Genomic DNA, 24,103 nt, shown 5'->3' with positions numbered 1-24,103 from the left:
TACCCAGGGTATAGCGTTGAAAGGGTTAATGGCCCTCTCCAAGAGGGTCCTTCTAATATTGTTATTACCCCTGAAAAGAAAGGAACCTTCTCAAAAACCCTTGGACAAGAGAGAAAGCGTGAACAGAATATCTCGTCCGAGGATGAATGCATTGGGCAAGATTCGAATCCCAAACCTTCCGTTTACTTCTGTTACTATACCACAGTGCTCCAACAGGTGTGCAGGACAAAGATACATTCATGACTCCGAGAAAACAAACATCAATTATGATAGAGAATGTCATGATTAAATCGCTGATTGGTCTCAAAAGAGTGCGTCAGAGTGCATCCAGAATGCTTTGTCTCTCCTGCACACTTAGACCAGAACTATCCCGAGACATTCGTGACCTTCTGGACTGGCGAATTCTCTCCTGTCCCGGCGTAGGACCTCGGCTTATATCCAGGGGCTGGAAGTCGAGTTCGGAGTCGCTCATACCAGGGCTTACGGTTCTCGAAGGGGAATTTGATGAGTCCAGCTCCCCGTAGGAAACTGCGGAATGGCTGTTGACGACATTTCGGCGGTTGGGAGGAACTCTTCCGCGATCGCTTCGGCCGTCTCCATGCTGCAGTGAAGTTCTCTCGGATGGGATGCTGCCGTAGTCGCGTCTCTGTGCGTCCGGACGAATTCGGAAGTCACGGGGATCGACGTTGTTGGCGTAGTCGACAGCTGTCTCCTGGACGAATGTTGTGTTGTTCAGATGGTTCTGCGGAAGCTGGCGCTGGACTTGTGGTCCACTCCGGTCAGGAGTGGAAATAGTCCGCGTGAGAAAGAAGTCGGTGGTGGTGTCGCTCCCCCGACGGTCCGGCTGCAGCTGTGCCTCGAGAACGAATCTCTCGGCTGTCCAGCCGTTCGTTTTCAGCTTCCTGTTTCTGACGTACCTTCTGCACCAGCATTCACCTCCTAGAAGAATAATGGCGATCCCAACCACGAGGAGAATGATGACCAGCACGATGACAGACGGTACGATCCAGCCGAAAGCATGGGACGGTTGAGGCAGACCGGTGACTTCAATCATGGCGGTTGCCCGGCTAGACCCGACCTCGTTGCTCGCCACGCACTCTACAGCCGCACCATTGTCGCTGGACTCGACGTCAGCGATGGTTATTTGGAACCCTGATGTTGACACCATATCTCCGAAATTCGCCAAAGCTTGACCTTTGTAAGTCCAGGAGAAGTTGAAATCTACCGGATAGGAGGACTCGATGAGACAGGTGATGTTTAATCGCTCACCCCGCTCGACCGACGGCGATTCCGGCGCAACGACGACGTCCGGAGCATGGCGCACGAGGATGAAACCTGTCGTGCAGGAACGCGGCGCTTTCAGGGCGGGGTTTTCGGCAATGCACTGGAACCTGGACAGGTGGTCGAGCCTCGAGATGCTGTGGTAGAACTGTGTCACGACGAAGCCGTCACGGGCGTGAGTCTGGGGGTCGATGGGGGAAAAGTCCTTGTCGTTACGCCTGCCCCAGTAGAGCTGCAAAAACATGAAAAAAAAAAAAACAAAAACAAAAACACTTAAGTATTATTTTTACCTAAATCGTCTCTTCTGAGTTTCCTAATTTAAAACTGAAGCCTCATAAACACGACCTACCACTACTAAGAGTGTGGATGAGATGGGATGTAGCATTAAACCCGTATATCTCCAAGATTAAGAGGAAATCTGTTATTTTAGTATCATGATTGTGTAGTTTGGGCGCTTCACCTCATACATTTCAGCTCTTCTAATGTGAATGATTAGATGAATTGAAATTTCAAGCAACGGAGGTTAAGAGAACACCCAGATAAAATTATTGACTGAAGTATGGGATTCCATCACTATTACATGAATATCACTGCATTATCAAGATGAGATTCGTCTTTGTTATCAGCAACATCGAACAATGAAATGAAATTGTTATGCTATCTTAATCACTGGCGGATCTTAGAATTCCGGAGGGGGGGGGGGTGGGTGGCGCATTTTATATTTCTGGTGCCATTTCCGGGTTTCATCAGCTGACAAGCAAAAAAGAGATCATCATGCGATTTCATGTATACTTAAAAAAACAAAAAACAAAAGCAAACAAAAACTAAAGGGGCGCGCCCGGTGTTCATTTGTTCTTGTTATTTCTTTTATTAAAAAAAAAAAAAAAATTAATGAGGGTGCACACCCGCTGCGCACTCTCCTGGATCCGCCACTGTTAATTAATATTTGTTATACATTGTATGACAGTCAATGGTGGTAAGAAAAGAATATTAAACGATTCTATCAACCTTTCTTTAGAAATTGTACGACATGCTGAGGACTGTATTCCCTTACTGTTTTCTCTATCTCCCAGCTCCTTCTCACTTCCTTTTTCAATTTTTTTTCTCTCTGTACATCTTTTCTATTTGCTCAAGCCCTGCATTATCCTGTTCCCCAGGGCTTACTTGCCTTCTGCCCCCTTCCCCGCACACATCATAATGTATGATATGTCTACAGAAAATTTCTCCATTATTCACCGAGCAAATATCCCGATGCACTGTCTGTCTTAAAGGTGGAATTTTTTGCGGGCGTGTCTCTTCGAACAGAAATAAAGAATGACTTATCCTGCATTGTAATGACTTTATTCTATTTGATCTTGTCTGGTGGCTGGTAAAATTTCATGCCACCAGTTTTGTTTTCAGCTGAATAGTACTTGGTAGCATGATATGTTTGTGTAAAACATGTATTTTTCACACATGACACGATATTCCACACAGGTGTGTTTGGTCAGAAAATTGTAAGCGATGGGGAAAAAACTGGTCGTGGTAGTAGCGTGGTAGATATTTAACAAATCAAAACAGAGCAGGTTGTTACTGGATGAACCACTTTACCATTCATGACCGTGAAGCGATATTGACATGACAAAATTGTACACCCCCACAAGATGATCATATCTTGTTTTCATGTCTGCACGTTCAAGTTAACACTTCTATTATTCTGTTTCCTCCCGGGCAGCGCGAGAGAAAAATTCATGACAATCGCAAATACAATCATAATGCTTTTGTCACGAATCTCGTATTGTCACCGATGAATGGACCACATTCATATAGGTTCACCATTCATTGAACTTGTTCCCTGTGGGCACAATCTGTTTTTCTTCTTTGTTGCTTTCCCCCCCTAAAAACTAGATTGCATTTATGAGCACTGCAAAAGCCATACAATAGTTTACAGAGATGTCAAGACACGTCTTTCGCTCATTACTGTGTTGTCATTGAACTGTAAGGAAAACAGCGTGAGAAAATATTCGCTTGGTAGGTTTTAAGTCTCCTGGGGGCATTTCATGAAGGAACTTGTCAGATAAAATATCTGACAAGTCAATTATATCCCACAAGTTTTGAGAAATTCTTTAGTCTGATTGGCTGATTTCTCTGAACTTGTCGGATATAATTGACTCGTCGGACATTTTATCCGACAAGTTCCTTCATGAAATGCCCCCTGGTAGCCATTTTGTAATGGCAAAAGAAAACCGTGCAGAGATAAAATGTGGAAGGCATGCACTTTCGCCACTTCCATTCACACTGGCCAGTCCTTCAGTTAATATGCCATCATTCCTTCACGTAAATGAAAATGAGTCAATGGACCATCAATTTACACCTTATTGTTTTTCTTGATACAAATAGTAATGATTAAAAAAAAATAACACATACACAAATCAATCCACGGCTTGGCGAAACACTTGCATTTCCATGTAAAAATCACAGATCACTGATTCTCTTACTCCACAATATTCGTGCTAAAAACAAACACTGGATATAGATTGATGTTGATATAAGTGTATTCATATCTAAGCATGCCAGTGGAAAAAAAAATAACTTTTGAACTCCTATACTATGCACATAATGTGCATGAATTTCGTCAAATTTGCAAAAGATAACACTCCTTGTACCATTTGCAATCCTACTCAGTATTAGCCTGTTTTATCTGAAATCATTGCATGTAAGGAATTGAAGTGAATCATATTATTACAATGCAAGCATCATCTAACTGCCACATTTCATTTCAATATCTTCTCGATGTTATATCAAACAAAGTATTTTTGTCAAGTGCCGATGAATTCGCAATCCGAACTTTCTTGTTAGTTATGATGGCGTTGACTATAGTGATCTTGCATACATTTTGCTTCCATTATGCATCCGCGTACATAAACCTAAATAAACAAAAATACACAATATATATATATATATATATATTCATATATATATATATATATACATCGAGAAGATATGTATTATATACATATGATCATATATCACAGCTTGTAGATAAAAAAACGCCAACTTCTTTTTAAAAGCGGAGAAAAATACGACAAAACGTTCTTGTGTTTTCTGTTCGTGGATCATACGACCTGCAATTTTGTGTGCATTTCCACCCCATGTCAAAGTTTAGTCAGTCCATAGAGCCAAATTGTACGAACAAAATCGAAGAAATCGCTCTGATCTTAACTGAAGTTCGTTATTTTTTTTCACATTGAGCCAAAATACACAAACAAAATGGAAATATTAAATAAACTTTAGCAAACGTTCATATCTTTGACATGACATGTAACGAGATTTACAATCTTTCGTAAATTTTAACTGTGTTGCATAATCTAATTGTGATAAATTGGTTGCAGAAAATGGTTGTAGTTACTCAACCATCGTCTGATTTATATATAATATAAATATATATATATATATATATATATATATATATAGAGAGAGAGAGAGAGAGAGAGAGAGTATGAATATATGTATAATATATACTACATGTAGTATACATCGTATATGCATTTGTGTACGAAATACTGTAAGAGGTTTGAGGCGGTGAAATCATCTAATTTAATATAGATATTTTTTGGTCTCAACAGGTGTCATTTTTTTTTCAGGATATTTCATTCTCGAAAATATAACATAGGCCTACATGCTTATTTCATGTCAGATTTGACAAAACTTCAGCCATTCTGATGATTTGACTTTACTCATTTTCTATATAGTCATCGTGAAGATGAAATAAAATTGCACTTTGCTGATGAGCGACACGTCTAGCAGACAGAAAAAGATATAACATACCTTGAACATACCTTGAAATAAAACATTAATTTCAGTGAGCTTTAAACAGGTGTATATGATGTTTCATGCTAGTACACACTATATATCGCACGAGGCAGATGCACTCGTCGTAATGCAGAGACCGCTGTGGCATGACAATTATGAATTAATGTATGTGAAGTTATTTCAAGGTCAGAGACACTCACATTGGCTTCAGGGCTGGAAGTTTTATAGGCGCAAGTGAACTCGACTGCGTCCCCAAGGTCCAGCGGGCCCTCGATACTGATCAGGCACTCCGGAAAATCGCCATCGGGATGGGGAAGAACGTGCAGTGGCGCCGGGCTCGAGGCGAGATGGTCTGCCGGCGTTGATCCCCACGGAGAGCTTCCCGCCGACAGACCGATGTTGCAGGCGTACAGGCCGGCATCGCTGTCCTCGACGTTAACGATCTGCAGATTGAACTCGCCGCTGGCTACGTCTCCGAATATCGCCCACCGTCTCGGTTGGGTGTTGTCCTCCAGATCGGCTGGTCTCGTCGCGACGGGTTTGCCGTCTTTGGACCAGAACGGTACCCCGATTTGGTCAGTGATGGAACAGTAAAACGTCGCCGTCTCGCCACGTATTACATTCGTAGGCTTGGGATGTACCGTGATGGCCTGCATAGCGAATGCATGAAGTGCGTTCAATAAGCAAACGACTGCCAGAGACGCGAGCATCGCTTTTGATTTGCTTGCCATAGCGATTATATCACACAAGACCGTTGCTATGCGTTTCATGTGAGTGAAAAAAGGGCGATCTCGTCTGATCGCTCTCAAAATTCCTCCGTTTATTCAGGTTCTTGTAAAATCCAGCTTGAGAAGAATATATCCCTAGATCCTTCTCTCGCTCAGAGTATATCAAGGCTTCCTAGTACCATCCGAATATGGCGACGATGGAAACCGAAACACAAATTTGCGCTCGATTGTCTGCGCAAATCTGCTGCAGAATCACAGGTGTGTGCCCTACAATCGGGCAGGTTCAACTTGTTATAGTTCCCACGTTTTCCCAGGTTACTCTAATTCTTTTTCCTCTCTCTCTCTCTCTCTCTCTCTCTCTCCCTCCCCCTTTTCTCTCTCTCTCTCTCTATCAGGAACTCCGAACAAAGAAATCTCCTGCAGCTACAACATACACGCGGACGCCGTTGAAATCTAGACTCATTTATTGTCCGTATCATCGAGGACTCGTTCAAGTGTAGACTTTGCGGTCTGTCCTCCTCTGATTTGCTCGAGCCGGTCTCTTCAGAAATAAGTTTGTTGTGTATTCACAGTTTCCATTCTCTTCAACTCTTTTCACCCGAGAGAAAGAGAGAGAATGATGGAGAGAAAAAAAAAAGCTGGTACAATTACGAAGCATTCTACAACTTACACATGTTGCACGCTTACACATCTGTCGATTTTCTAACGGCTGGAAACACCGACATCTCGATGAAACGATGGTATTTTGAATAGATTTTGTCACTTAAAATGCGCCCAGGGGTTATCTTCTACGTTCCCGCCAGCGCTACAGCCAGTTAGAATTCAGTTTCTCCACAAAACGGACATGAGAGAGAGAGAAAAAAAAAATAACCACAGAACGATGACAGATCGTAGTTTTAATCGTTATGTCGATAAAATCAGAGCTGGTTATTTCTTCCACTCTTTTACAAAGAGTGTACACCTCACGACTAAAGTTCTCCGATTTTGACAGCCAGTGTGCAGTCTATATTTCCTCCTTCTCAGCAGTCGAAGGGTCGGTACTTGACCAGTTGGCTACCTGCGATCGCCCTGGATTCTACGCTAAGAGGCCATTTATTATGAGGGAGAAAGACCAACAACCCGCTAAACGCTCACTGATCTTTAAATCTTCTTCCCTGTGTTCGCGTGTCAGGAAATGATTCGAAGAAGCTTTTCAAGCTGCATTATGTTTTAATGGCAACCGCGCTAGTACCTCCACTTTTTGTCTCTATTCAAGAGTGTCGATCTCCGCTAAGGCCTTTAAGCTGATTTCGAGGTGATCATTGCGTTCCTGCTGAGAACGTGAAGAGAAGATCTGAGTGCATCGAACAAAAAACAGCTACAACACCGAAAAATTGTGCATTTCCTGCTGCAATTATTTTCCTCTTGTAGAACTTAGCGTCGCGGATGGATTAAACTTGTGACATGGCAAACCTAACTCTGCACTGATTAGAAGGTCAGGCTAACACTATCAAGACACACTGTCGCCCAGTGTGGATATAGTATCGAGTTGCACGGAGATGAATTCCCAGCACCAAGTACTTGCGTCAGGTGCGAATATTGACACATGGCGAGGTGTGCAAATCCCCAGTAATGAGTTCAGGTCCCTTTTCCCTCTCGCCTCTGTTCCTCCCTTCATCAAGCGAAAAGATGGAAGTGCACGACAGTCAAACCAGCTGCTAGCAAACCTCTGACCAACAGATAGGTATCAACCGAGCTCACCCGCGCGAGTCAACATCCTCACCCCGGCGCCACGGCCGAGATCCACCACTCCACGCTTCTTGCACCCGGCGTTTTCAACGTGGTCGTGTCGTCGCGGAGTTACCTTTTCTCGTCAGGCAGTGCAGATCCTTCCGTTTCCATGACAACAGGAGTACGCTCGCCAATAAAAGCGCATCCTCTGTCAGTAGGAGGTGAGAAGGACACGTTTTCGATGGAGTTTTCTGTAAGGTGCAGACACCGGCTGACATCGTGCATTAAAACTGGCACTCCATCGTTTTCTCTCTATGCTCCTTGAATGATTTAGTCGATATTCCCGTTTTAGACCTTTTCATCCCCGCGCAATTCACGCGCTTTCATTTGCAAATGAGTTGTACGTCGATGGCTCTGTACAAGAGCGACTGAAGCGAACGCGCACGTACAGAGCCATACCGCGTGCAAATCGATTATCTCACGTAGATAATATCAGCTAAATAACCCGCGGAAGGGTTGACGGGGGCGCCTAAAATGAGCAATGTCGAGCCCACCTGCACAGAGTGAAAGAAAAAAAAAATGCTGACCTTCGTGTAGGTACGCTCTGATTGTGTAGATAACAATGACTATAAATACCTCTATTAGCATCTCGAGGTCGGGAGAGATTCCAGCTCGCCTCAAGCCTCCGTGACCTCCCAAGTTTTCTTTGGTATCGGAACAAACATACAGCTCAGAGAGGTCAAGTTCTTCGTCTGCCCGGCCATGAGAGCAAACAAGTAAAGCAAAAACATTAGTTTCAACATCATATTGTAATGAAAAAGTGATGAAGAGAACAGACAATCAACAATATCCCTACAACAAAAGAGGATCAGCTGGTTTGATCTGAAATCAATTTATATTTAAAATGTGTCATGGAAAACTGTAAATTACAGCTGTACAACTGATGCAAAGGACAAAGGTTATACGTTCTGAATTAAAGATCACTTTAACCTCCCGTTTGTTTAACCACTGTAATTTCACACGGCAGAGGTTTTGTTGAAATAAGACGCCTCTGCCAATACATCGAAACCGGAGCAACGTCTATTCATAAGAATTATCTCAACAAACTGATCTATTTACCCATCTGTAGTGTTCCAGGTGACGTCACTTTAGCGCTCTTTCAAACGTCACAATCATAAGGTAGCTATAGCAATCAGACAAAAAAGACTTGGAAAATGTAGCAGTTTACTGATTATCCCGTGGGAATATTGTCCGTTTATCCGCCGTCTGGCATCACAGACGCAGACGATAAATTGAATGTTACACAAAGTTGTTTGATCGGGTCTTCTGTTCAAACAGAAAACGTACATTATTAGATTCCACCACAGTCACCTTTCATCTTACTATCGGGGTGATAAATGAACGAACAAATCGATGTTCATTGCCATTCATATTCAGCCGGCGAGACAAATGTAAACTGTCATTAATCAAATGGTTGTTAATACCTTATGTCAGACGCATGACGCAAGGTGTTTTTTTTTTTTTTTTTTTTTTTTTTTTTTTTTTTTTTTTAACCCCAGTTCGCTAAATAAACTTCTGTACACTCCTCCATGTCGTGCAGCCGTTTTGGCGTCTCCGCAGACCGTAAATAACCAAACTTTATTCAATTTGAATCCAATTTCATTAACATTTAATGACAATGAAGGCAAAGTCGTTAAACTCCAATCCGAAATGTTAATGGTAAATTCACTGAAACCGCATTTTATTGTAGAAATCAAAGGTAAATCTGTAAAAACACATAGACATACAATACACACAATTAATATATGATGTATATAATCACATAGTTATATTGGCACAGATTATTTCTATTTTATTTTCCTATAGCTCTTCCCCTTCACCCGGAATATAAATGGTATATTGAAATTTTCAGCTGGGGCAGCGTTTACCTTTGCAGTAAAAGAAGACTTGTGTGAAAGTTAAAGACGGTAGTGCAATTTTATATTGTTTAACTGAGTCTATACTTGCTTGTTTGAGGAAAATGTTCAGAACTCTCAACGAACAATATCAGAAGCACCTTGGTATTGAGGCTTAAGCTTTCGACCATTAACCCTTTTAACGGTCTCTTTCACCTGTATACTCTAAAATATAGCATGAAATAGTAACAATACTATTATGCACATAATATCGTATAAGTGTTCATGTTAATATTTTCCTGTGAAAATTTTGATTATGTCGTAATGATTTCTTTTACACAAGTGGAGAAAAAAACTTTCTCACTTACTTTCTTAATTACAAGCATTATCTACAATTTGCAGATGAAACAAAAACCCAGCTTTGGTGCTTCAAAATAGTTCTAAAATGTGAGTAAGGGATAGAAACAACCAATGTTAAAACCAATGTTAATCAGTAAAATCAATGTTACGTATTGTTAAATTTACAAAATGTGTACAATGGTTAAGATAAAATTGTTTTTAGAATAAACCGTCTACAGGCGTGACTTAATGAGGAGAATAGTGATGCATGTATCTCCTCATATTTGATTCTTTATTGCGAATTGTTTATATGGTAGGATGTTTTGTGATACAACAGACCTACACATATGCATCAAATGTGTGTTCCATCTAATAAACTTTGAATTCCTCTTAAAGGGATTGTATAGTTTTGTTTGAGACCTAATTTCAGGTTTCTACCTTTTTTAGGTGAGATAATGAGAAACCTCTTATGAAATATGAAAGAGCATGTAATTTTGTGAGGAATTCAACGTTTATTTGATGGAAATTTGTTTTGAAATGGCTGAGATATCCAAAAAAGAGCGAGTCTAATGAAGTGTGGGACCCACACTTTATTACGATCGCTTTGTTTTACTTAGTTTTTGGATGTTTCAGTCATTCCAAACCGATTTTCATCAAATAAATTTTGAATTCCTCTGAAAATGGTATGTTCTGTAATATATCATAAGTGTTTTCTTGGTATCTCGCAAAAAGTTAAAAGCCCAATTCTCATCTCCACCAATACTGTACCATCCCTTTAAAAGGATATGCTCTGCACTATTTCATAAGTGGTTTCGTGGTATCTCTCAAAAAGTTAAAAGTCAAATGCACATCTCCACCAATACTATTACAAGTCCTTTAAAATCATTATCAATTTCATTGCAATCCCTTTAAAATCATTATCAATTTCATTGTAATTGCAAGTTTTGCTGTTGTACTTATAGTTACACTTACTTCTTTTCTTTACATCTTCACCAATCCGTTTAACACTGTTTGGGTCCTATCTTCCCAGACACTAAAACGATTTTCATTGCTTACACGTTATTTGCTCAGACTAATCAATATGCACATGGAAACAAGTTCCCTTCCATCCATTAAATTACAATCTTCTGGAGGCAAAGCGTTTATGCAAACATAATTATGATAGTTTATTATATTGGCAGCGGCAAATTGACAATACACGTGTCTTCCACAACTTAAGATGAACACCCGACTGGCGTGCTTAAATTCGGAAAAAAAATCGCCATGTATCCTTTTGAAAAACTGCATGGAGTACAAGTGTGTGTGTGTGTGTGTGTGTGTGTGTGTGTGTGTGAGTGAGTGTGTGTGCATGTGCGTGTGTGTATGTGAGTGAGTGTGTGTGCATGTGCGTGTGTGTGTGTATGTTGGATCCTATACATCATGCATTATGAAAGCGAGTTAATGCTATAAATGTATGAGCAAGTTTGTTCAATAGACCAACAGCCATTGGTACGTGTATATATTGCAATTAGTTGTCACACTAGTCTTTTACAGTACATGGTCCTTACATTTCGAAGCAGTAGATTTTAATCCAAATTGTCTTTTAGCTTTAACTCTTTTAATTACTTTCCCCAAACGTGTTTGAGCAATGCACGATGCCAACCGCATTTTCCGGTGGTGAATCTGAGAGAGTTATTAAGCCTATGCAAGTCACAGGCTAATGTGAAGTTTTGGATGCACAAAGGTGCCGACGCTATACAGTGGGCCATTGTCGCCTTGTTGAAATTAATTAAGAGTATAACACTATAAAGTAACAGAGTGTAATGTTTTAGGTGCCATAAACACGCCAATCAATTATTTTGTTATGTCACTGAAGGCGTTGAGTGCCGGCGGTGATGAATTTTGGGGCATTAACACTAATTCAGTTCCAGTTGCCATTGCGCGTTAGTCATCATCAGTGGAGCTGTGTCGCTGCCCAAGAACTATGGGACGGGGTTCAGGTTCAAATCTCTCAACTAATCTTTTTTCTTTCTTTGTTCTTGTTTTTTTCTTGATAAATTTCTATATATTATCTCATTATATATTATTTGTTTTTGTCATGTATATCTCCATTTGTGTTTACTTCCACGTTATTCTTCTGTACAGACATAAATAAATCTGAAGACGACTTCAATGTCAACAGCTTTGTAAAAGAAACAATAGACTCTACCATGTCTACGACATCCTTTCTCATCACCTATTACATGATACACACAAACAAGCACACAGATAAATGTATATCTTTATATATATATATATATATATATATATATATATATAATACCTTGATCATAGATCGATATAAAAAACATGAGAAAGGCAAGAATAAGCATAATATAGAATTCTCTACACATACATCAAAATATTATTACTGCCAATGTACATTTCCGTCATGCTGAGATTTATTATTAGTCTGTTAGTATTACTAATGCCCAGCTTTGTTACCCTTTCTAGACAAGGTCTAGATTATTATAATTTGCATGAAGATAAACACCCCTATACCAAAAAATTGAAAGAAATCAGCGATGTTGTATGCATCAGTAAAGTATAAATTGACGCAATCTCATGTCATCAAAAAAAAAAAAAAATACAATGGTTAGATAGTAACTTGCAACAGTGTGTCAAATTTCCTCCTTTAATACGCACCAAACCCAAGTTAAGTTAACCGTGACAATACATTATGCCCATACCGACCTCTCTAATAGCATATTAACAAAAAGACCAAAAAATGCATTTGAAAATGGATAACAGAAAACGCTGTACAGTGTATAACAACGGGAAGTCGGTGCGCCGTTCGCTGTCGAAATGGCTTACGTGCAAATGCACTTTGCTGAGTTCCTTGCAAGTTCGTTCCACTTCATCGGCGTTCATCAGAGGAGTCGTGTCGGTGATGATTCGAGGATTGCCATCCATAATTGACAATGATCGTGGCTCACGCTTGGTTACAGGAGACCGCTCGACCGAGTCTACCCACGTGGCACGGTCTCATTGAACAGCCGGGGCTCTGGACGTGCGCGCAAATACGGCTTCGCTCTCGTCGGTTTGGGGGCGTGCTGCTGCATGGGTACGGCACGTTCCGGAGATCAGCGACGCGAAACCTTACGACGTTCTCCTTTTGTTTTTAAGTTGTGAATTCACTTCAACGCAAACTTACGAAGGTCTTTGTGCATTTCCAACTATACAAAGCAGCAATTTGCATACCAGCTGCGAGCCATACATGGACACATTATGAGAACTGAGAAACCTTAGGCTGAGCACAAGGAACAAAAAACCTTCTTTTCTGTTAAAAAAACAACTGATGTCTATATTATGCTTTTGTCGACAAAATGAAATAAAATTGAAGTGAATTGAGTTAAAAAGTGTAGATATTCTTTGAACTTTCAAAGTGAGTTGTTATTTTCCAGTGTCTCCATTCAATGTCGTGTTTCAACCAGACGACCGATGCATGACCTATGTTCTGCTGTGACTTGTTTATCTTTGGTAGATATGACATTTTTCACAATGGAACAGGTTTTCCTCCCAGTAACTTTGTCGTGTAGAGTTTTTAGTCCGTGAAATTGCAGTTAAAGTTACTGATGTAGAGAATGATTACAAATCGACCTGAATCTGAGACAAGAAAGATACAATAAACATAAAATAAGAGCAAAGAAGAAGATGATGAAAAAACAGCAGTAGAACACTGATGCAAACATGTCACTGCAAATAAAGTATACATTTCATCTTTATCTTTATCTAATGGAACTGCTGTGTTTCTCAACATGTAGAACAATCTATTTACCATAACTGTCTATCAATTTTCTGTGACGTGAAATACAAATCAAAACACGTTGCACATCGAAGGAGAATAAAGAATTAAAAGAAACTAAGCACAGATTTTACCAATGGAAAAAGGATTTTGTTTTTCGATCTCTTTGGTAAACTAAAGAAGTGACAAGCAATCAAGCGAACTCATTATGAACCAAGGTTAAAATTGAAGAACGCACCCTCTCTGACTCATAGGCAGTAGAAGCACAAGAAAAATGCTCCAAAAAAAAAAAAAAGAAGAAGAAAAAATGGAGTAGAAATAATCATAGGTCTTGAGTGAAGTTAGCCCTGTGGCAGAATTTGAAATTAAATTCCTGTGTCTCGAGGGCAAATGAATTACAATTAGCTGGCTGCAGTGAATGTCTTCAGCAAAGCGAGATGCTGCTCATGATTGTGGCATTACTTAGGGACTATACATTTTGTTTGTGTCAAGTGAGTCATAAGAAGGTTCGTATATTATAATATATAGCTGCATCTTTATGGCTCGTTGAAATTATCTATAACATGACTATGTGTATGTACAAAGATGGATGGATGAACGGATGAATAAATGGATGGATGGATGGATGGATGGATGAATGAATACATAAATATATCGTTGCTGGGGCGACAAGACCTCGTATCTACAAAATGCCAGATGTTCGGGAGAGCCAAAAAAAAAAAAAAAACAACCAAACAAACAAACATGGTGGCCAAAGCACTATAGCGAATGGGATGGCCTTTCCTTTGACATTCCGTGGTGGCTTCATTTTTGGGGTATTACAGTTAGGATTTGGACAGGACATCACTTAACCGATTATTTGACCATTGATCCAAAAAAGTCATTTTCACCAAAATTTCAGGTACAAGGTCTTGTCACCCCAGCAACGATATGTAATGATATCATTCTACTGAGCTTCTTTATTTTGTTTGAACGTATTTCCAGCAACTTCACACTTTCTTGGAAAAGTGCTTCCTGCGTGACCGACTTTGTTGTGTTAATCGAGGAAATTATTTTTACATGTGTCATTCAAATCAGTCGGCCTTGTAATCTGGATTTTGTTATTTGTTGTAAAGAAATGCCATGTGATTCGGTATATCGCGACTCTCTGGATCTGTGATACTTTCACAGAAATTGATAGAAACAATGGAAACAAACAAACAGGCAAAGAAACAAAATACAGGCTGTTCCTTTACATAATTATTCTAAGTAGTTATGCTCTGATTTTCGCATAAAATTAACAAATGAAGAGATTATTCAAGCTAGTAACGTCACATTAACGTAACGGTTTTTAAAAAAAGTTATATTAGATGATAAACTAACGGTGTTTGTGGTTTATGCATTTTTTATATCTTGGCCAATTCGCTATTGCATTAACCAATTCACTGTTACATTGGGAGGCATTTTCTTCTTGGAGCGACTTCTTTTATACTCATTCCGTTTAACTGAATGAACACCATAGTAGTCCCGCACTTTACAGGTCAGACTGAGTGCCTCTACTAAAGCAGCTTAAGAATGTGCAGCTTTGATTAATTCCGGATGGAGCAAAGAGATTAGAATATGATATTAATCAACGAGATCAAATATAATGGCGGGAACATTAAACGAAATTGGCCAGATTTTGTGCGAAAAGGACTCTAAAGGTAATCTGGATACAATAGCAGCGTGCTACCTTGGCGACATAGACCCTTAATAATTATGTCTGGCCTCACTGCTACCATGAGCATCAGTCCACAGGCAGCTGCACAGGGACAGGGAGTGCGAGCTACAGGTGCAGCGCTCCAACCGTAACCGCGCACAGGGAGAACACGTGTTTGAAAAGGGTGAGAGAAATCAATTCTATTACCACGCTAAAGACAATGACACATGCCGGAATCAAGGGAGCGGAAATCAACGCTTAATTGCATCGGGTTGTGGATTTTCTTTGATCACGTGACTTATGCCGCTGATTTATGTGTAGCACAACGGTTGAGCAAATTTGCCCGAATGCAAACTTGCATTGGCGTCAATATCATTAAGGTACATTCGTGCTATATGCAATTAAGCCCAAACCGAGCCCGGTGAATATTTTGTAGAATACACGTCAATTTGTGACATATAAACCTATGGCTTTCTTTCTTTCTCATACGTAACGTTACATTACATTACATTATGTCGAAAAAAATGTTGCTGTTCATTTTCCTTCTCTTTTATAGGTATGCCGTTTGCATAGGGGAATCAGGCAGGCGGAACGAACCAAATCAGTGATGTATACAAATTCAATTCAATTCAAATCCATTTAATTTAATTTAATTTAATTTAGTTTAATTTAATTCAATTTGATTTAATTTGATTTGATTTAATTCAGTTCAATTCGATTCAATTCAATTCAGTTCAATTTAATTTAAATTTTATTTCAAGTTTAGTCTTTGCTTTATCTTGGACAATCGTTTGGACGCCAGGAAAAGTCTTTGTAGTAAAAGTATACACATATGTATACATTCGAATAAGTTTGTAAATTGGAATGTTACACGGTGTTGTATGCTGATATTCTTTTCAAGACTCAGTGAAGAAAAGAAAAAAAAATCCAGCACTCTGCACTCTGTAAAGCAGGTATTGGTAGCCGCCAATATAGGTTGTTGGATCATTAACAGCCAGGGAAAACCATACATACATGCCATTTTATTTAAAAAAAAAAAAATCTATAAAACGATATAGATCAAATGAATCAGGGACGCTTAAAATTCCCAAATAGAGTTAGATTAATTATACATAATCCTTTTGACGTCAGCGGTGGGATTTGTATTGAAATACAGCAAATTTAGATGAAAAATTGAACCAAAAGATTTCACTCATAAAATGAACATTTATTTTGTTTCACGAAAGAAAACCTTGAAAATTGTAATGGAATCTGTTGGGTTGAAGGTTATATGATAAGTCTTAATGATAAAGAATAGATATGTCCCGGGTAACGCTTTATTGCAGTTTTCTTCAGGGTAGTAGCTTCCCCACCCCCCTTTTTACGAGCGTATCTATGCATTTACTTTTGAAGATAATGGGTCGCATGCATGTAGGTATAACTTTCCATGTATTGACATTCAATTGCACATATATCTATTCATTTATTCAGTCAAATTTGTGTAATTCAGATGTTAAAACACTGCAATTCAACGGTAAATTGCACATGTACAAAGGATAAAGCTAATAGGGGACTAAAACTGATGCACATGTAGAAATGAGCTCGAAATTTATCATAAATTGCTTAGCATAGAAACATATTTGCTCAGCATGTGAATATGTGCATTATTTTGTACATACATTTTGTTTTGATTTCTTCCAGTTCGAATTGACATGATGTGGAAAATGGAGCAATACTTGTGTAGACTTAGTATGCCGAGTCCCTCGAATGAATAGTTGTCATTATAATGAACCATAAAACCAAAAACACCATGGGAATGAATGAAAACAAATATGTGAGAGTGATAATAACGGTTCTTCGGACAAAGTTTGGACAAGGATATGTGTATGTGAGTATGTATTTACTATTTTGCATGGTTTTTTTTTTTTATTCTTCTCCATTATTCTTGTGGCGGGTACACTCTGCTCAGCGAATAGTGCCCGCAGCAGGTTGTAACATTGTAAGATTAGTCTGAACTTGCTTTTCTTTTCTGTACTTAATGATTAATGTTTATAATGATGTTGTTTAGTGACATCTTTTTACGTTTTTAGTGATCCACGTATTACAAGCCATACTTTTTTTTAGTGGATCGCTCCTTTTTCATCCTTTTCGGTCAACCTTTCAAAGTATGCATTGATGTTCTTAGTTATTCTGCTTTGTTATACATTTCATATCTTATCATATAGTTTACGATTTATATTGCGTTATGTATTTTCTTTTTCTAACTGATCAAATAATGTGATGGTGTAATTCATATGATTTGTACTATGTATTTTGTTGTACTTTTTGTTGGATGTCGGATGGAAAATAAAGGACATTAAACTGAACTGAACTGAACTGGATGTGATGGTATGTCCATAGGAGAATGGCCAGGCTTTATATCCAAGGAGGAAAGCTGTTGAGGATGGAGCTTTACCGAGTTGGAGAAAGAGATGAGAGATGGCTGGGCAGGTTCTGGTCTTCCTGAATGACTGAGACAAGGCATCAAAGGTGATTGGAGTGATAGAGGAAGTATAGGGCAGAGTGAGATGGAAACGATGGGTCTTTGTTGTGACCTCCTTAGAGAAAACAGCCGAACGAGATATAGTGGTAGTAGTAGCAGAAGACGTAGTAAAAGTAGTAGTACGCGTAGTATAGTCGTATAGTAGTAGTAGTAGTAGTATCCAGTAGATGTAGTAGAAGAAGTAGTAGTGGTATAGTAGTAGTAGTTGTAATAGTAGTAGCAGTAGTAGTATATAGCAGTAGTAGTAGTAGTAGTAGTAGTAGTAGTAGTAGTAGTAGTAGTATCCAGTAGAAGTAGAAGTAGTAGTAGAAGTAGTAGTGGTATAGTAGTAGTTGTAATAGTAATAGTAGTAGTAGTAGTAGTAGTAGTATATAGCAGTAGTAGTAGTAGTAGTAGTAGTATCCAGTAGAAGTAGAAGTAGTAGTAGAAGAAGTAGTAGTGGCATAGTAGTAGTAGTTGTAATAGTAGTAGTAGTAGTAGTAGTAGTATATAGCAGTAGTAGTAGTAGTAGTAGTAGTATCCAGTAGAAGTAGAAGTAGTAGTAGAAGAAGTAGTAGTGGTATAGTAGTAGTAGTAGTAGCATTAGTAGTAGTAGCAGTAGTAGTAGTAGTAGTAATAGTACCATAGTAGTAGTAGTAGTAGTAGCAGTAGTAGTAGTACCCTAGTAGTATACCTGTAGTAGTAGTAGTAGTCAAGGTAGTAGTAGTAGTAGTAGTTAGTAGTAGTAGTAGTAGTAGTAGTAGTAGTAGTAGTAGTAGAAGTTGGTGAAAGTAGTAGCAGCAGTGGTAATAGTAATGATAGTAACATTAATAGCAATGATAATAGTGATAGCAATAATAAGAGTAATTTGATAGCAATATAATAGACAGTACAGTAGAAGTGGTAATTGTACTATTATAGGAATAGAAGGCGTAATGGTGGTGGTGGCATTGGCTGTAATCTTATATCATATGACACTTTAGTCTATCCATGAATGACAATACTGGCCATTATGGGAAAGGAAACAGTAAAGGAAAAAAGCTTTGTCAAGAAGAAATCGAAATGTTATGGTATATAGTGTGTGGCTGATTTATACATTATTTCTATGTTAAAACTATATGGGTGCCCAACTCGGACTGATGCAACATAAGAGTGGAAGATATTCCCATAAAAAGGTACTTTGGGGTGAGACCATAATTTTGAAACCATAATCATGATCTTTGGGGAGGGTTAGAATTTGGCAGCTGCGTCTCCTACTAACGCCACGCAAGGGATCAAAGGCCAGAAAATGAATGTTATCATGAGCTAAAATTCTTTCCAGTATGGAGCTTCAAGTCTGTACTGATTATGGAGATTTTCCGAAGGTAAGCTGCTTTTATGGCGACCATGCAGAGCAATAACTTTCTGGGCAGCGCTAAAATCTTTTTGTAAAAACTATCAAATCGCGGGATTATAACTTCTACCTTCTCTAACGAAGCTGGAAGCCGTATGACATTCGCAGACGGATGGCGGGATACCAAAGTTGTAAGGCTTCCGCACTCCCCGCCTTGATATTGTGTGGGGATTACTCAGATAGTGTGGATGATTAGAGGTTTATCGGATAATCTGGTAAGCAGCAAAACCGAAGCTAGCAAGCCCAGCTCAAATACCAGGAAGCCGTCTGATTCCCTCACTTATGTGACTGGTGTAAGGTTTTTAAGAATCTTGACGTGTTTTGTTATCCTTCTCAAGATCGGGTATTTTTTTCTTCATTCGAAAGCTGTTGTGTTGCAGTGGAGAAGGCCAGAAGCTTACGGTTCGAATCCTAATGGTGGCAGCATAGGCAAGGCACAGAATCCTCGTTGTCGTCCAAGAGGACTTAAATTGGCCGTCTTGTGGTTGTTCTCTTCAAAGCAACCAATTGCTTCTATACTGTATGTTGTTAACCTTACAAATTTGTCGAAAACTTAGACCTCCCCATAAAAAAAAAGACAAAAAGACAAAAAAAAAAAAAAAAAAAAAAACAAACGCTCTCTGTGTTGGAATGACCGTAGACTGTACTTAGCTTTTGTAACTTCTCAATTGCAAAGAAGATGGGGTATCTTTATAATTTCTTTGAGGTTGTTTTTTTTTTTTGGTTTTTTTTTGTTTTTGTTTTTTTTAGAACCAATTTAATTTACCGAAAACAAACTAATTCATTTTATGTTTGTTCCCGTGAGTCTTGCAGCATATTTGCCTGATTGGCTAGTTTGGATTTAGGCATGTACTATAGTCAATGACACTTAAAATTGCCCATCATCTTATAATCTAGGCCTACCTTTTCTTTTGTTTGAGGTGTGGAAGATAAATATGTTTTAATTCTTGCAATCCAAGACCAGAAATGGCGCTGGGTATAAACAACTGCATTGAGTTGTGTTGAGAAATAGATTTTTTTTTTTTTTTTTTTTTGGGCTCTCTTGCTCTCTTGGAGTAATGCATTTCAATCGTGCATTAACATACTTTCAAGCAGATGATGATGAGCTCGCAAGCAGAAATTCCTGGTCAGGAGTCTTTCATGTGGTGACATAATTTCAAAGCAACATGTTACGATGACATTATGGAGTGAATAAGAATTTGAACGAGAGAACTATGGCACAAAAATAAAATCGAACGAATCTGTGATTTCTGACGCTAATCAACATCATGTCGCTCACACAATAGTCATCAAATTTTCTTGCTTTATCAGAGGTTCAGACTGATTAGATGAGAGCCTCTGTTCCGATATGATAGCAGAATATCGAATTGAACTTTGCGCGCGAAAGCTGGACAAGGATTCGTGCACCCTTGACACTTCTAATGGATCCAGCTGTGTTCCTGAGCGTGATATGACTGGCGCGAAAATCGCTGTCGTACTCAACGAGCGAATTAGGGCTGTGCATCGCACGCATGGCTTTGACAGACTTTTACGTATGCAGTGATAGCCGAATCGATATTCATATCGATTCACGATTCTTAAAGACCTGGAATGGACTGCACTGTAAATAGGCCGTTATACACAACAATGCATTCTCATATCAGTTACCGAGGAAGAAAGGGGGAGAGAGAGAGTGTGTATGTGGTGGAGAGAGCTGGTGAAAGTGGTATCTCATAGATGTAGAGCAAATGGTGAACTTTCTCTTATTCGAGGTTGAGTCACGCCACTTGTATCTATTCAAGCTGCATCGTTTAGATCAATTTGAGCTTGGCTAAAAGGGTGTTCGCACTTTCAGCCTATTTCCGCAATGCTCTTCGGTCATTGTAAATCATTGCGTTGTAAATGTATAGCACTATGATTGTGCGGTAATACTGGGGACGACGCGATGATAGGGTAGCAAAGGGAAGGGGAAAAGGAGACAATGAAATGAAAGAGGAGGAAGAAATAACGAGAGAAATAAGGGAAGGGAAGGAGGGCTAGAAAAAGAAGAACAAACAGAAGCGGTAGAGGAAAGGGAAACAAAATAAAAGCGGATGGAGGAAATGCTAGTATGATTGTACTTGCTTTTTGTTCTATGATTTGTATTCCTACCTGTACCCCGACTCTATAATTAATATTGCCATCTTTAATGTACCATTATAATACTCTAATGTAATACAGGATTACATGTATATAATATGTTCTATATTTTTTTTTTTTTTTTTTTTTTACTTTGGTAATATATTCACATATAAATTTTCATTTTTCTCTTCGTAATCCGCTGGAAACTTGTATGCTAATTCATTGTGTGTGTGTGTGTGTGTGTGTGTGTGTGTGTGTGTGTGTGTGCGCGCGCGCGCGTGTGTGTGCCTGTCTATGTAAAGATTTTTTTTTTGTAAGCCATGTCTCCTAAGAGTATTGAGTATAGTACTAGTAGGCCTACATAAGAAAGGTATGCCTAATAGCTTACATTGACCTTGATTTGAAATATGTCTTCACAACAGCTCATTAAATCAATTTATTGCGGTGTTTGTCCACACGATAAGTGGAATATCATTCGTATTTATATAATGTTAAGCCATAAGATGACAATAAACTGGCTTGTATAATAAGGTAACTTTGTTGAGACTAAAATACGTATACTTTTAAAAACTGTAGTAGTCTTCGTTTTCTTTTACCTTGGAAACATCAACAAACAAGTGTCTGGTTTCATTTCCTGATATATTTAACAGAAACTAGAACAAATGAAGAGTTTGTTTGCAAAAACCGATAAGTCCATATTTGCCAAATGGAGATATTTGCGATTAAAGGTCAAGAAAAATAAAGAGAACAATAAGAAAATTTTTGCTTCTTTTGACCATATCTTCAAAAATATAGCTTTATATGTAGTGACCAATATATCATTTAAAAGGTATTATTTTGTACTTTATGACAGAGATCGTACTTCAAAATCTTCAAAAATGGACTTATCGGTTTTTGCAAACAAACCCTTCAAATATAACCACAGAAGTTAAAAAACGTCATGAAAGATGATCAAAACTTTCAATCACTTGTAGTGGTTTTCATAAAATTAATGTCATGGGAAACTAAGATTGGGTACAAGCTGATGAAAACAATGAACCATTGAAAGAGAAACTTCTGATTTCTTTAATGAGAATAATCAGATACCAGTCTTGGAGTGGGGTGATTTAACGTGCTGAATGTTTAAATATAATTTCTGTCATCAAATTACTGTGAGCAAAGAACAACGAAAATGCCTGCTTTACTATGTTTCATTCCTGCATGCAGCTTCAGAGTACACTGCTTATAGTAAATTAAACGCTGAGGGCGTTTGTATATAAAATAAAGTCCAGAAACATTGCGCGATCTGAATCCTCGATATTTTGAGCGATTTCATCGACTTACTCTTGTAATTTACCTTGCATGCCACGATTTACTATTCATAGCAGATTGTATATGCTATCCTGAAGTGGTTTTCGTGTATATCTGTCAAAATATGCGCCACTTTTGAAATCGTTGTCTTAATCTTGGAGTAGGCGCAATGATTTCATCATTATCTTATCAGATCTTGAGGTCAGTCGTGGCAATCGCATTGATCGTAGACAATATCTGAACCCGCCGAAATGTTTCTATGATCAACTCGATTGTCACGACTGACCGCATAACCTGATAAGCTCTGATAAGGTCTGAAAAGATCACTACGACTACGCCAAGATTAAGACCACGATATCAATCGTGGCGCCTCAGGTTATGATAGACATATGCCACGATCGGCTACGAACGGTCAATCGTGGCGTGCGTAGTAAGTGGATCGCACGACACTGAGAACCCATCGTTACACAATGAGCATGATTATAATATTGTCCATTATATACCTTCCATACACATAGCCATTTCATAAAGTTCTGCAAAACTTCTGCTCAATTTGTCTTTGCCTTTGGTGCAGGCTGACGAAGATTAAAAGGGTTAATGAAGGATGATTTCCTATGATGGTGTCAGTGTGGAGTCAGGAGTATATTTTATTAATATCTATGGTGTCAGGGCATGGGAAAGTCATTTCAGTTTTGTCTACATCTATGTCTTATGTCAATGCTTTAAGTGTTTGGGAAGACTTCAGGGGGCATTTCATGAAGCGTTTTGTACGACAGATTTGTCTGACAAATTTGCCTTCAGCCAATCAGATGGAAGGATTTCAGTAGCTTACACAGTTTGTCAGAAAAATATCTGACCAAAACGCTTCAGGAAATGCCCCCCTGATACCGAAACAATTACCATTTAATCACACTAACATCGGTTTTAAGAATTGATTTTCTTAATACTGAAATTATATCTAGAGACACGACGGCAGATTTTTTTTTTTTAAGTCTTCTTTATTTGCAGGTCGCAATGTTCTCTCGCTTTTCCATTGATATAGATCCCCGCATTATAATAAAAATATCATCAATGTAATCTGTTTCTATATCAGTGTTCATTCCTTTATATCTAAAATGGATGTAGTATTTTGTAATAAGTTATAAAAATGTTCTCCTTCATAGGCTGACAGGAATAGTAAAATTTAAATCAATCTTTTAACCTTTGAAATTGCCCTTTCGTCTTGTATTCACTCGAGCCTAGAAAAGCTGCAAGCTCTCCCGTCTATAATGTGACACTTGTGATGAGTTTTAGCGCCCTCTACCGTCTAGGCTGCCGAACTCATTTAACCGTCATCACACTTTCTGCTAATCTTCTATCTCCCTTCCCTTTTCCAATGATCTCTGCCTGCTAGGTTCACTAAACCTAGACTGAAAGAAATTGGTGCCTACCACGCGGAATGACCAAAAACATCAAGGTTTCAATGGGATGATATTCAGTCACCCTGTTGACGGGGAAGACGCAACCACGTAGGCCCCTACCTATTTCGGTACGGAATTAGACCTAAGCAGCTGATGCCTGAATTACATAATCATATCCCCTTTTCATTTCCGAATACATGCAGTTATTAAACACTGAAATTAAACTTCGGTAAG

The 24,103-nt window shown here is 38.8% G+C and overlaps 1 protein-coding gene across 1 annotated transcript; it reads right to left on the bottom strand.

Annotated features, from left to right (window-relative positions):
* Positions 1 to 316: 316 nt before the first annotated feature.
* LOC140242951 (kin of IRRE-like protein 2) lies at positions 317 to 5,729 on the bottom strand. The gene is made up of 2 exons (XM_072322695.1): positions 5,268 to 5,729; positions 317 to 1,513 (listed from the first exon to the last, which is right to left on the bottom strand). Exons 1-2 carry the CDS (start codon positions 5,727 to 5,729, stop codon positions 317 to 319), a joined length of 1,659 nt encoding a protein of 552 aa, XP_072178796.1.
* Between the last annotated feature and the right edge of the window lie 18,374 nt (positions 5,730 to 24,103).

The sequence above is a fragment of the Diadema setosum genome, chromosome 19 (assembly GCF_964275005.1).
Source record: "Diadema setosum chromosome 19, eeDiaSeto1, whole genome shotgun sequence".
NCBI classification, from domain to species: domain Eukaryota; kingdom Metazoa; phylum Echinodermata; class Echinoidea; order Diadematoida; family Diadematidae; genus Diadema; species Diadema setosum.
The sequence above is the reverse complement of the archived record's forward strand: the minus strand, read 5'-3'. Positions and strand labels throughout refer to the sequence as shown.